This window comes from Trematomus bernacchii, unplaced genomic scaffold (assembly GCF_902827165.1).
Source record: "Trematomus bernacchii unplaced genomic scaffold, fTreBer1.1, whole genome shotgun sequence".
NCBI lineage: Eukaryota > Metazoa > Chordata > Actinopteri > Perciformes > Nototheniidae > Trematomus > Trematomus bernacchii.
The window spans coordinates 3,740,985-3,755,819 of NW_022987708.1; the positions used below are offsets into that span (position 1 = coordinate 3,740,985).

A 14,835-nucleotide genomic window follows, 5' to 3' on the forward strand; every position below is an offset into this window, starting at 1 on the left:
TGTGTGTGTGGTGTGTGTGTATGTGTGCCTCACCTGTTCGTACTTCTCCAGCTCGGTGTGGTAGATCTGTCTGATCTGGGTGAGCTTGGTTCTGTAGTCGGAGTGCTCAGTTGAGTTTTCGGGCCCCGACCCCCCTCCTGAGGCCGCCGCTGCAGCCGCCGCCGCCGCCGAGCCCCCCCCTTTTTCCGGCCCGGCCACGCCCTCCGCCAGGAGCATGTTGTCCAGGCGCATGAGCTGCGGGTCCGGGGGCTCCTCCTCCTGGGCGCCTCGGATACTCAGCACTGCAACGACAGGAGAAGGTCAGAGGTCAGCCATGAAAGGTCACACCTACAGCGGAGAGACGCTCCGTAACAAGCTGTCAGATCCAGTAGCTCAGAGTGATGCAGTAAGGTGGAGCGAAGAAAGACACACAGGCAGAGTGTAGTGTGTGTACAGGAAGGATGTGGCTAAATACTGGAGCAACACTTCCTTCCTTTGTTTCCATCACGCCATTTTGACGCCTTAAACAGACAGCTCTAACCCGTTATCTTTCAATATATTAGTTTTACATCTTCTGATGATGTGTTGATGCTGTGCTACTCACGTTTGATCAAAATACAATAAAAAACGTTCCACACAGATTCAACAAAGAAAATAGGCGTTTACAATAGTCAAAACCACAAGAGGGGGACGGAGTGGCGCAGTGGGCTGTGCGTTGATCATCAGATCAAGGGTGGTGTTGGGGAACTCTAGTTCGAAACCCGCCACTGCGTCAGGCCGTTGTGTCTTTGGGCAAGACACTTCACCCGAATTTGCTCCTGTGGGTACTGTCCACAGTACATGACCGTTACATGACCATGTGTGTAATGTGTACTTGTAAAGCGCCTTGATGGCTTCGAGGTGTGAAGATGGGCGGACTGGCGCAGTGGGCTGTGCGTTGATCATCAGATCAAAGTGAAGTTGGGGAACACCAGTTCGAAACCCGCCGCCGCTGCGTCTGTAAAGCAGTTGTGTCCTTGGGCAAGACACTTCACCTGAATTTGCTCCTGTGGGTATTGTCCACAGTACATGACCGTTACATGTATGATATGTGTAATGTGTATTTGTAAAAGCGCTATAATAAATGTAAGGAATTATTAAGAGGAAACACTCAAATAAAATAATAAACAACTTAGATCATCTTTCTTCCTTTTTCTTAGTGTAGGTTAAGGTTAATATAATAACGGTTAAAAACGGTTAAAAACTGTGTCTCGACAGCGTTTTCAACATAGGTTGCCCATCTCTGTGTCTCTTGAAGGGCTGGCGTCATGGGAATTGTAGTCTACAGCGGTCCCGATTAGGTGACAATATTTGGCCCTTTATACATAACGAAAGACTGGCCCTAACACTGAGAAACTAAAACTGATCCCTTGCAAAATGACAATATTCTGATAATACAGGGAATTAGATATTAATTTACCTCCAGAAATACAGTAGGGCTGCAACTATTTTTTAAATTAAATGTATTAAGTGACCTGATGTGACCCTTTGAAATTAAATGCTCCTTATCCTTACAGCTCAGAGCAAATGTGGATGTTCTCCAACAATAGCCTGTATGAGTACCACTGCCTTCCACTAGAGGTCTCCCTTGCCATTCTTTAAAATACTTGAGTTCCACCTTCCATTTTCTGAGGTGCTCTGACTCTTCCTCCTCCATCTGAGAACCATCCATTTCAATATAAAGCACCTTCTCCTGTGTGGAGCGTGCTGCTGCTACATCCAAATTAATCCCAGAGTGGACGCTGAAAGTGGATCGACTGCGGCCCGCATTATCGTTACCTCCGCCGACATGAGCTGTGGATCTGAGACTTGACGCCCGGCGTGTGTCGATAGCCATTTAAAACGCTACCATTTGTCATCCGCCTCGTTGTCATTGAATGAGAAGGGACAGGCAGGAGCACTTCATTAATTCAGAGACAATGGGAGTGCTTGGTGCATTAACCCCAGACTGCTGTCCGGGGTGGTAGGCCTGGGCAGGGGGTCACTGGGATGAGAATGAGGCCGGCTGTACTAGCAATCGCAAGAGGAGGGGGCTCCCTCAGTCACCCCCCCCCACCCCTGTTTTTTTTTAAGTGGACTGGAAATGCAAATATGGCAACTGTTGGCGAGTGGAGGAGGTCAGAGGTTCAGGCCACAGGCTCAGCGGGGGGTAGATTGAGTGTGGGAGGTGGAGGAGAGTTGATAAGGGAGGGGGTCTGGCAGGACTGTACAAACATCCTGTCTCATTACCCAGACTCCTTCATCACTCTGTAATGTATGGACAGGGTTGGGAGGATTACTTAAAAAATGTAATCCGTTACAATAATACAAAAAATCAGTAAACTAATCCGTCAAGAATAAAACGTATGTCACCTGATTACTTTCCGTTACTTTTGGATTACCTCAATATCAAATGCAAGAGAAAATAAATAAAAACAAGAGAAAATAAATAACAATAAGATGATTTTTACTTAAGTGTGTGTAACAATGTAACCTTAGAAAAGAAGAAACTAAGATATTTCATATCAAACATGTAGTAACAGTAATAGTTCACAAATGCTGTTTAAACTTAATCCAGTAATCAAAAGTATAGACTGTATTTTTGTTTAATACATCAGGTGTCCACCTACTGCATGAAAAACAGAAATGTATTTAAAATAAAGAACTACACATGATGTCAATATATCCATCTTTATTTCAAAAATGAATTGTAACCCTGTAATCCTGCAAGTAATCTCTATTCTTTTTAAGGAAACGGTAGTCTGATTACTTATTTGTGTATCCTGATTACGTAATCTGTTTACAGTACATGTAATCTGTTACTCTCCAAGCCTGTGTATGGACGAGGCTTGGGGGGGGGGACCTCGGATGGCTTCACACCCGCCACCTCACCGCGATGCAGCCGCGCTCTGACCCGATCAGACCTGCTTCATCAGAAACTCTACACCCGCCTGTCTGCTTCAGTTAGCGTACATCACCGAGGCCCCGCTGCTCCCCGGCTCCCGAACACTCAGCACGGAGAGGTGGCTTTTCTCTATAGTTACCACCTCATAAATACCAGACTAAAGTGGGTGTACAATGAGAGCACACCGCAATATCCCATGGAGGAAAAAAATGAGCTGCACTTTCTGGAAGTCATTTTCAGAAGGAAAACAGCTGATAGCAGTAAAGGGGAAGAAAGAAAACTGGCAATTTCCACCAAAGCGCACAATAAGAAGCTGCATTAAGTTTCCAGGTGATGGAACGAGATTTAAAAGATTCACAAAAGCTGCAACCTGAATACAAAGGTACACGAATAAAATGGCACAAAGTAGAACCAGCACACAAATGTGAAGGAGGAAGCTCATGTCAGATGTTTTTACCGAAAAAACCCAAGGCCAGATTTCTTCCCCGACTCATAAAACGTCTAGACTGTCAAATGAAAATGGAACACAAAAATTCCCTGTGTCCAGAAGAGAGAAAAATAAAAGGTTTCGATTCACGTCTGCCAAGTTCCAACTTAACATTCATGAAGTGTTTATTTTACTTGGCTGGAAGCACCTCTACTACATCAGTCTTATAACAGCGGCTGCTGCAAAAGAAGGTCATTTCTTAGGAGATCTCTCAGAAGGCAAACAGAAAAAAAAACAAGTAGACTGACTTTTTTCTTTTTGAAAGATGGAATAAAAAAAGGTAATGGAAAACAAACGACTGCATTCAACAGCGCTGCGTATCTAAGCGGGGGATTGTGCTCAAAATAAATAGGTAAACTGGCAATTAAACCAAACTCCGGCGTGATCCCCGGGCCTTGCTTGTTGACATGTGTACACCGTCGCTAATCAGCAGCATTTCACTTCCTCTCCTCGCTCACATGCAGCCCAGATCCCTGCTCCACTCTGGCTGCTGATCCAGCTGTCTTAGAGAGCATCTGTCAGGAGGGACCCAGGAAGGAACAATGCATTACGCCATGTTGGCTGTGTACTGTCATCCCTCATTGACAGCACATTGTCACACTTACACAGTGTCCTCTGAGCTCAGAACAAGCTAAGTAGCTGCTGCCTATAATATCAGCTCTTCCTGCCGCCTCCTATCACACCATCTGATGGGGAGTGGGGTTAATGTGGCTTATGTGTAAAATGATGCATCATTTTTAATTTAAGGGACTAATCAGTTTGATCCCAAGACCGACATAACGGTAACAATGTCTCGTGTTGTGGTGTTTCCGTACAATCCTGCGGTGATGGAAGGAAATTATGATTTATTTATTCCACCATGAAACGCAAGCACATAATTAAAACCATGGAGGGATTATCTCAAACAAATACAATTAATAAAGAAAAGAAAGGGATAATGTGCTTCCATAAAATTGGCTTTGCTGTGGGTCATAATTACACGACTCAGCGAGGGCCACTTTATTGGCTAATGGCAGCCTAATTGATTCATCCTAATGTTTTTCGAGCCTAGGGTCTGCTGGGCACTCCCTGTCCAATAGTACCGGTGAACTTACTTAGCCACCCGCAGACAGACATTGAAGGTTCTCCCAGGGATAAACAATTACAATCTGTGTGTCTGTGTGATTTGCCCCCCCACCCCACCCCACCTCCCACTCAGTGAACACACATTTTCTGTATGTCTCTAATGGATTCCATTTCCCTCTTGGAGGCGTTTCAAAGATGGCTTGTTGTCAGACGATGCCTTATTTCTCCCTCCTGTTGTTGACAAGCAATTCTCCCAAGGAGGCATGCACTGGGCTTTATTGCTGCACTTTATTCTATGCTTTAATAGGAATACAAAGATGGGACTCTTATATTGGATGTGGTTGCTGATCAATTTGCTAATAACATACAGAATGCATGTGGTGTAGTGTTGGGAGAAAACCTCTACATGTGTTTACAGTTCAAATGCATCTCTGCAAGGATGTGCTCTGTACTTGCAAAATGTAGTGTGACACAGATCTATTTTACATAGTGCACTTCTTTTATCATTTCATTTTTCATCCTTAAATTAGTCAATTCACAATCCAAATCAGTTTTGGTGTTGTGAAAGAGATTTCACTTTAAATATCTAGATTGGCCAATAAGCTAATGTAATGCTAGCTGGCTCAAAAACAGAAGCACCGTTACATTTATAAGACACAGAGTCATTCTCCATCTCTATTTGAGGTTAAGTTGTCCTCTGATATATCAAAAATATTATATACAAAAAACAGTTAACTGTGAAAAGCAAAGTATCTAACCTTGTAAAAAAAAAAACTAAGGACAAAGGTAACTATAATGTAGATTAGACCTGAAGTAAACATAGGTGTCTTTTTATAACGGATAAACAGCACACTACATTATGCCAGTAGAGAATTGGGCCAGAATGGGTGTTCACTGGTTGGTAGTTTTACTGCTCTGTGTTTTACACATGGCAAGAAAAATGTAATCAAATGAGAAAATAAGAAAAGGAAACTGGTATGGCAGCACATAACATTAATTCCACCACACAACATGGCCTTTTAAAAATTGAATCGACATTAAAAAGAGGGGCAATCAGCTTTTGGAGAGGTGGATGTTAAGTTGTCTGGTTGTCTATCTGCGTATATTCATTTCATTTTCGAGTGAAGAGGCTCTTCGAGGATAAGCTTGGAATATCATGCTCGGATATGATTTACGTCCCTATTTGGTGTAGAGCAGCTTGCCTCGACCCCCTTTTTCTCCCCCTTCGTTGCTTGTTTTCAGCAAGCACATGTGTAACATGCTCTGTTCTGCATATATTAGTCATCCGAGAAGATTGGCTTGGCCTGGTATGAAGATGGGTCTGGGTATTCAAATATTAATTGAACTACTAGCAACAGAGATACATCATTTCACAGCAGTTTGGGGTGAGTATTAATTAAACAGACCAGAGAATAAACTATGTCTTCTCTGAAAGGGAATGAACCATTGCAAACTAAAAGTGGGTTAGCAGGCTGGGGCTAGCATCACAACTAGCCTTTCAGAGTAATGTTATCACTAGGGAAGGACCCAGGTCCATTACAGATTGGCACATTGCCTCGCCAAACATGACAGAAGTTCATAAATGTGAGAAATATTCAAATTGACAGCAAGATCCAGGTCTAAAAATACGCTTTTCAGTCGGTGACAATATTTGGGATTGTATCAAAAGCTTGTCAGGGGATTAGGTTTCTTCCAGGACACTGCTCGCATCTTCAAAATGATCCCATTTTTTTCATAGCGTAACAATATCAGACTCAAAGAGTTCCAGCACACCATGCTCTGCAGTCCAGATATCTTATCCTATCAGATTAACGGAGGCAAATGGCAGGCTGTCAAAAACCATTACCATATGTAATCCCCTTCTAGATTTCCAAGGCATGTCGACAGGGACTGTTGGCATGGCAGCCTGTCGTGGCGATCGGGTGATTGGGGGGGAAGGCCTGATGGTTAATTAATTATGTTGGGCTGTTCTGTCAAAGTTAGCGAGATGGACGGTCAAACATGGAGTCCTCTGACAGAGACTGGGGGTATTTCTCAATGTCGAGGAAGGCTGCTCCAGAGCCACTATTTCAAGCATACTACGTCATCGAGTGCCGCCGAAGGACTGTTCCAATGTCCAGCATGCTTGAAATTCTACCGAGGCCGGCGTGCTTCGTAGCGAGAAATTTCGAGGCTGCACATGTGTAGACTCTGCGGTCTTAAAATCCCCACAATGCTTTGCGCACGGACCAATTTCCAAATCTTTGGCGGAAATAGCGCTCCATTTAAGGCGGGGCCTCGCCTATGACGAACACCTGCACACCTGTTAGCCTGTTCCACCATTCTTTGTTTTCCGAGGCTAGGAAGGATTCTTGCCTCGCTTCTGAAGCAAGTGACTCGGAAGACATGTGCTACCAAGCAAGCGTCCTCGACATTGAGAAACACCCTGTGTGCTTCAGTTGGCAGACACCTTTGGAGGCCCTCCGTTCTGCACCCACACGCTGACATGTGATCCATGTGTTACATCACAGGTAGCAGCAGCACGGGAGAGCTGGCCAAAAGTGACATGCAATGCCGGTCAGGTGACAGCATGTCCAGGCACATCAACAACACCCGGCTTGACATTTCTAAGAGCTCTTAGAGTAGAAAGGCGAAGGGCACAAGACTTTAAAGTGACAACCTGTTATGTTTTCATGTCAGGTTTTCTGTTCTGTTGCCTAGTAATCAGCCAATAGAAGGCTAACTCAAACTTTTTATATGTCAGGTTGGTATTTCCAAAGTAAAAAAAGAAACAAGTGCACAGGAAGTGATTCTTCCTGTGTTTGTAAGAGCAGCAACATTGGTTTATTTGTGGGGAAAGGAGAAGAGCAGGTTGTTAGCATTGTTAGCAACCACCACTGCTAAAAAAAACAGGATAGTATCCAACAAGGCTGTCATATTACATTTGTATTTTAATATACTATTCAAACATGTGGAAACATTTAACAATCAATCTGTAACGCTCTGTTTGACCTCTTAGCAGTTTACAAGCTAGGCTATTCTGCTAACGCACAATGGTGAACACTAGCAGGCCTTGCTAGTCATATAATTACAACACCAAAAACATAATGAGAGGAAAGATTAAGGATTCCAAAATAGACGTAAAATAGTGGCTAATGGTGAAGCTGTTTACTGATGTTTTAAAGCAACTGCTAATAGTAACGTTAGCTTGTCACTCACAGTGAGGCAGAATGGATCTAAGGTAAGGCTACAACATTGTTCAGAAAATGGGTTCATTACGCGTGGGATGGAATTTGGTTTAACTTGATTTTTTTCCAAAATGTAATGCCCTTTTACCTACAAGACTTAATACCGAAGGGAAAGAAATTGGCATTAAATATACAATAGTATTTTTCACTAATAGTCATTTATATTAATGACATCAGACATTTACAAAGTATCTTTAATTTAGAGAAATAATAATCAAGTATTCAAAAAATATACCAGTGCAAAAGCCATTCTGTAATTAACTTCATTGGTTTCTTTATATATCATAATTCCATGTTTATTCTCTTGTGCCCATAAGCTATGGCACTGCTCAATTTGAAGGGAATCTGCAAGGGACAAGGATCTTTCTTCATTGTGCAAAAATGTTTTTTTAGAATAGGCACAAATAAAATGGTAAAATATGCAGTGCTGACACCAGTGCTTTACCTAGCTGTTACAAATCTTTTATCCTCATATTTGAATAAGTATTGCTTTAACAACATCCTGTGTAAGTAAAAAAAACAGCATAAGATATTTAAATCATAGTGATGTATTTTAGAGTTATCAAATAAAATTAGCATACGGTTGGATACAAGTGTATGATCTCAAATGTTTACAATCAGCTTGTAGTCATACTGTGGGCCAAACAGAGTCATGATGTAATCTTGCCTGGAATAATCAGTCCATCCTTCCAAACAGTCCAGTGTGTCTGTTGAAAGCCAAATTATTTTGCATAATTAACCCTTCCTGGTCAGGCTGTGGTCGGCCTGTCTGCTTGAATTTACAGTGACAGGCCTGGCCCTATTTGTTTGCATTGGTGCTTCAGTGGGCACACTTCATTGTGGCTTCAGCAGTTAATAAATCACAGTAGAAGCCCCCTCTCTCCACACCAGTCTGTGCTACGGTGGCCCTGTCACAAGGCAGGCACTAGCGCCGAAGCGACAGCTACATGCTAATTCAACATCGGCATAATTCATTATACAGTCGCAAGTGTAGTGGAATGGAAAGAGAACCAACATACACCAGGAGGAAGACGACAGGCATCAAACTGTTAAATCCTGCTCCTCTTAAGTCTCCTCTGTTTGCCTTTGTACAGGCTCCAGTCTTTAAACTCCTGCCAGCAATATAACATTATCAGACATGACTTATTATTCACAAGAAGAGCTTTGGGATGTGTAAAGAATGAAATGATTTTACTGCATTTACTTTCACAGTAATTCATTTGAAGGGAATACGGTTAACAGACAATATCAAAGAGGTTAATGGGCAATGAAGACAATTAAGAAGCAACGGAGCTCCTTAACAGTGTTGTTAAAAAGACATCTTTTTGTACGAAATATGGTAATCTATACAGCCACTTCCTGTAAGTCGTGCAAAACCAATGTAAAATGACATATCAAAAGGTAGACAGGGAGCGATTGCACTAAAGGGGAAATTAACAAAAAGATAAAGAGTCAATTAAAGCGATAAGGCCTCGTGCTCTTCAGAGGGTGGAAAGCAATGGGAGTGGAGCTGACAGCCTTCACATTAAAGCGCTGCCTCCTCATCCTCTCTGTGGCCCCTCCGCTTTGTAGCCACCAGTTCAAGAGAAGCAGAGCCTTTGTTAGGAAATACTTAGTCTCACACACACTGTCTGCAGATTCCACTGATTAAGGTAATTGGAATGAGGTCCACCAACGCCTTCGGGTCACTAGAAACCACATAATGGTAGAGTGCACATTGCACTTCTTATTAATGTTTACCTACAAAGCTTTTGTTTTTTATAATATACTTCTATCTGACACGTTCTCTTTAAAAAAAAAATGGTATGCTTGACCTAAGGTTACTTGTAAAGGTTTTTGTGCATGTAAATGGTCTGCAAAGTCTAAAATGTGTTCCCTCCAGAGTCAGTTTCTCTCACACTCACTCCCCCCCCCCCCCCCCCCCCCCCCCCCCCCCCCCCCCCCCCCCCCTCTGCCTGAAACGTCTCCATTGGACTCCTTTGTTTACTTCCAGAACATAATGACATCACTATGTAACACTTGCGCTTCTATTGGCTAGCGCTCCAGCACATTGTACCTGATAGGCTAAGGGGCGGGACATCTCTAAGCGTTAACCAATCACAACATACTGATATACACCTGAACATCAGCAGTAGAGGACTCTTTAAAGTAGAGACACTACATACTGATATACACCTGAACATCAGCAGGAGAGGACTCTTTAAAGTAGAGACACTACATACTGATATACACCTGAACATCAGCAGGAGAGGACTCTTTAAAGTAGAAACACTACATACTGATATACACCTGAACATCAGCAGGAGAGGACTCTTTAAAGTAGAGACACTACATACTGATATACACCTGAACATCAGCAGGAGAGGACTCTTTAAAGTAGATACACAGGGGTGCACATAACTGGTACGCAGGTACGCATGCGCGGCAACAATCTGAAATGCGTACCGTCACTTGTGTCACAAAGCGCATTTGCCTACCGACGTAAATGTGAAGTTTTTCCAGAAGGCGGTTAGTTCACCGGACGACAGAGTCGGTCTCCGTGTGCACAGACAGGGCTGCTGTTAACGTCGGTCTGTACAGCAGCCCTGCGCTAAAACAGCTGATCACAACGTTCACACGCGCCGCGGTCACGAAGCTCTGTACTCTACTGACGCCACCCCCCCGTTGACAATCGCGAAGCGGTGTACTCCACTTACCCCCCCCCCCCCCCCCCCCCCGTTAACAATCGTGAAGCGCTGTACTCCACTGACGCCCCCCCCCGTTAACAATGGTCAGAAGTTGGAGTACCAAACACTGACTCCAGGTACTCATCTGAGGACCTCACTGAGAAAGTTGTGTGCACCCCTGTAGATACACTACATACTGATATACACCTGAACATCAGCAGGAGAGGACTCTTTAAAGTAGAGACACTACATACTGATATGAACATGAAGAATAGGGCCTCTTTAATACTGTGACACCACCAGCCTCAGGCTTTCACCTCTGCCTTGTCTTGTTCATGCCTACGGACATTTGTAATCCACGTGTTCAAATTGTGACTTTTGATTTACATGGGAATGTAATTTAAAGGAGACTTTGTAGGTGCTACTGACCAAATTTGCAATTAAGACAACGCCTAATGAGAAAATCCAAAATAATTTCAAAATCAAGTTAGATTTATGGTATTCCCAGTTTCTCAGAACTGCTTACATTTTTAAAATGAGCTTTTATTTCCTGCGTGTTACAAGGGCTCTAGTTTCTTTCATTCTTTGTATTCAAATGTGTTCCGTTTTTACGAAACGCAATGTAACACTGTTCGGAAGGTTTCTATATAAGTAAAGTTGTATTTGTATTATTATTTTTCTTTCGCATATTCTGCCGAGGGCCTATAATGCAGTAGAACCAGCTCCCCTCTCAGTGAAGCCCAGTTGTGTTCATTCCACTTCCCATCCCACAAAAAGGATGGGTAGCAGTTAGAGAGCATCCACACCAGTGTCCTGTGTGTCCCACATGAGCCAGTGAGCGTCCGGCAGCATGCAGCAGACGGGGCCCCGTGGCCCCGGGCACTGTGTGGCTGGGCCTGTCATGTCATTAACAGTCGCCTTGATCCGCTCCACCTTATTAAAGCCATTTCTTCAGGAGAGCAGACGAGCATGTCACAGTGTGAAACCAGGCCAAGGAGGGAAGGTGACCACACTGTTGCCACCCTCAGCTAGTGCAGAGAGGGGGGGGGGGGGGGGTTAGAGCACTTTGTTGTCAGCCTCATCCCGGACGCCCTGATGTCCCTGTGATTCCCTTGTCAGCCTGTGTTAATGGAACTCACAGTGGTTATGCTCCTTCACATTCTTATCTCCTGCAGCAGGGGAGAGCACGGCCCAGCGGTGTGTGTGTGTGTGTGTGTGTGTGTGTGTGTGTGTGTGTGTGTGTGTGTGTGTGTGTGTGTGTGTAGCCTCGGCTGACCAGGAGACAACTGCTGAGTCGAATATTGACAACGTCTCTCCTGTCAGCAAGAAATATGTTCATGTTGTCTCCTGTTTAGGAATGCTGAAACTCAAAGCCATGTTTTCAGGATAATGCCCTGTGCTGTTTCACTGATGCAGAATTATAAGAGGCTAACTTTATTGGAATGGTGTGCTCATGAGCTCAAGAGCTTCAGATAAACTGTCCACAATGGCGAGCCTGGATGCTTACGGCTGCGTCCCATTCTGACTACGCTCACTTGTGTGGTATTTTTCACCGGAGCACAGCCTTCCCACTGCCAACCAGTTTATGTAAAAGTGATTAACAGTAATTAATTCTTAATCACCATGATTAGCCAAGTCGCAGTAAATTAAGCCACATCTGGAGCAGCTGAGGGCTCCGGAGTGGCAGCAGGCATGCTGAGTGAGAGCGCCGCTGACGGAGGTGCACCTGAAGCCTCTGAAGCCTCTGAAGCCTCTGAAGCAAACAGCACAGATCTCAACTGCTCTGTGTCAGACTCTAAAGAGCAGAGACCCTTACCATGGTTCTGTCACAAATGACCAAAAACTGGAGATAAACCATGACCTGACGAAGCAAAATTCACTTCATGGCCACCAAATATCTCCTGTAATGTAGATGTCCCACCTTGAGATTGAGACTACATGTCTTAATAAGATTACCTATTTGAATAAGGGCTACAAAAAGCAATAGACGTGTAATAGCAGTTACTGATTAGTTGCATTAAATTGCCATTTATTTATTTGCTTCAATCCCTGCATTCATCATAAATGTTTGTATAATTGTTGTGATATTGTACTGTAAGTGTGTGTTTTTTTGCAACTACTCATGCTGTGTTAAGCTGTTCAGTTAGACCTGCTGGCCAATATGGAGTGAAGAATTTCTGGATTTTGAGAATTAAGCCGATATTTTGAAAGATTTATTTTTAAATCTGATGTCATGAATATTCACTTTATTACAAAAAAATAAGTAACAACGTAATGGAGACACTGTTTCTGGATCTCCTTGAACATATCTTTAGTATTTCTGTGCAGACATTTCTAGTCACTTATTGGACTACCACTGTATATATATATATATATATATGTATATATCTGTGATATGTATATATCCTCCTCCAACCATCACTCTGCCTCAAAACAGATGCTCTGGTGTTATTAGATATCCAAATGTGAACCCAGATATGAGAAGATTTGGCATCCTGCAACTGGAAAATATTAGTGCACTACAATAAGAGTGACATGTTTATATGACGATAAGCACGCTGGATTCCATCCTGATATATTTGATACTGAAGCCAACTAAACGTCAGCGTTTGTTTGACTGAAAGGTGTTTATTAGAGACTAATATTTTATTCTTTAAACCTGCTGAGGATCAGTGAATACTGAACATGTAACTAATCTGAAAACATATTTGACTTATATTAAAAAAGATTCCATTGCTGATGCCTAATGTAGTCATTTTGAATCGAGTTTGTATGAATACAAATACATTTATTGAAAAGTTAACATATTATTTAACATACTAAGCACATTTCGAGTCCTGATTTATAATGTAGGTTTTTATTCCATATTTATGTGTTTAAGTGATATAAAAAAAATGCTGATGTATATTCATTTCAAAATAGAAAATTATCGAAATGAATCAAAAAGATTGAGAATATTGCCCTTGGATTACAATTAGGGCAGCAACCAACCATTATATTTATTATTGATTCATCTGCAGATTCTTTTATTTTAATCTTCTAATTGTTCGATATACAAAATGTCTGAAAATACTAAAAGTGTCCTTTTTCTCAAAGGTGGTGTCTTAAAATGTTTTGTCAGAGAGACATTTAAATATATTTTCTCAGAAATCGGAGAATAACAGGAAATCTCCATATTTGGGGGCTAAAAACAGATTTTAATCCCCAAACAACACAACTGATGACTAAGATATTAGTCATTGGGGCTCTAGACAATATATTACAAATAGGATAAGATGAGTTCTATGATTACATTCTAGAGTCTTTACATTTTCATGGATTCATTTAAAGGAAATCTGTAGCGACTAAAACAGCCTTCCAAGAAACCATGAAACTGACCTTCAATATCTACAGTAAACAGACACCAGAGCAGATTCCCCACATCCACAAGGGCACGCACACACACACACACACACACACACACACACACACACACACACACACACACACACACACACACACACACACACACACACACACACACACACACACACACACACACACACACACACACACACACACACACACACACACACACACACACACACACACACAGCCCCAGCGCCCTGTGTGTACCCACGCTGTATTGTTGATTGTATGAGTTGCCTGAAGATGTGTGTGTGTGTGTGTGTGTGTGTGTGTGTGTGTGTGTGTGTGTGTGTGTGTGTGTATGTGTAGCTTCTTCCTGCCAGATAAATTATGCAGGAGGACCGCTCGTGTGCCGGGGAGCTGCTTCCATCACATCGGGGGGGCTGTTTCTCTTCGCCCAATGTTTCTCTTGTGCCCCCCCGGAGAGTTTTTTCCCTGCGCCTCAGTCTCTCCCTGTTACCCAGCTCCAGATTAATTACACACTTTAATGAGCTGAATTATTAATGGGGCTCTTACTTGGCAGTTTAAGGAAATGCAGAAGAGAAGACGGCGTCGAGCGTCGGGAAATCGGAGCGCTCATTAAAACATCACACAACGCCTTTGGGAGCGGTGTTATTTAGCCGGAGAAATAATAGGATCTGGTGTTTTATATTATAGGAAGAAGAGAGTGGATCCACAGATAGAGGCTCAACATTATGTCATTATGGGCTGAAGGGAAATGAAAGGCCATCTAATGCAGCCGCCAGAAAAGCTTTCCTTCCTGATTGTTCAGCACAGATGGGAGCAGCATTAACTGAAATGAGGTGGACTAAAGTAGGAGTGGAATGAGTGAAAAGAAGAAAGGCCATTTCTGGATATGTCTCACTCCATTCCCTCACAGGGCGCTTCTTATCTAACTGTAACACTGATACTGCAGCGAAGGTGTTCATCAAAATCAGGACTGTGGGATATTGTCATTATGAAAGCTGCAGGAAAATGAGATTATTCACGTGATTTCACACTTGCAGATGAGAGGAAATCACACGTCGAAGAGACAGGAAATGAAACCAGGAAACAAGTTCCAGAGTTATTCCTGAGAGC

General features: G+C 42.9%; 1 protein-coding gene across 4 annotated transcripts in view; it reads right to left on the bottom strand.

The window, feature by feature from the left end:
- Window positions 1-14,835, bottom strand: part of LOC117490970 (pre-B-cell leukemia transcription factor 1) — a 65,229-nt gene that overhangs the window by 17,089 nt on the left and 33,305 nt on the right. For all 4 annotated transcript variants that reach the window (XM_034140764.1, XM_034140765.1, XM_034140767.1 and 1 more), the window contains exon 3: window positions 34-281. In XM_034140764.1, the coding sequence (XP_033996655.1) occupies window positions 34-281 (248 nt within the window). The remainder of the gene's footprint in view (window positions 1-33; window positions 282-14,835) is intronic.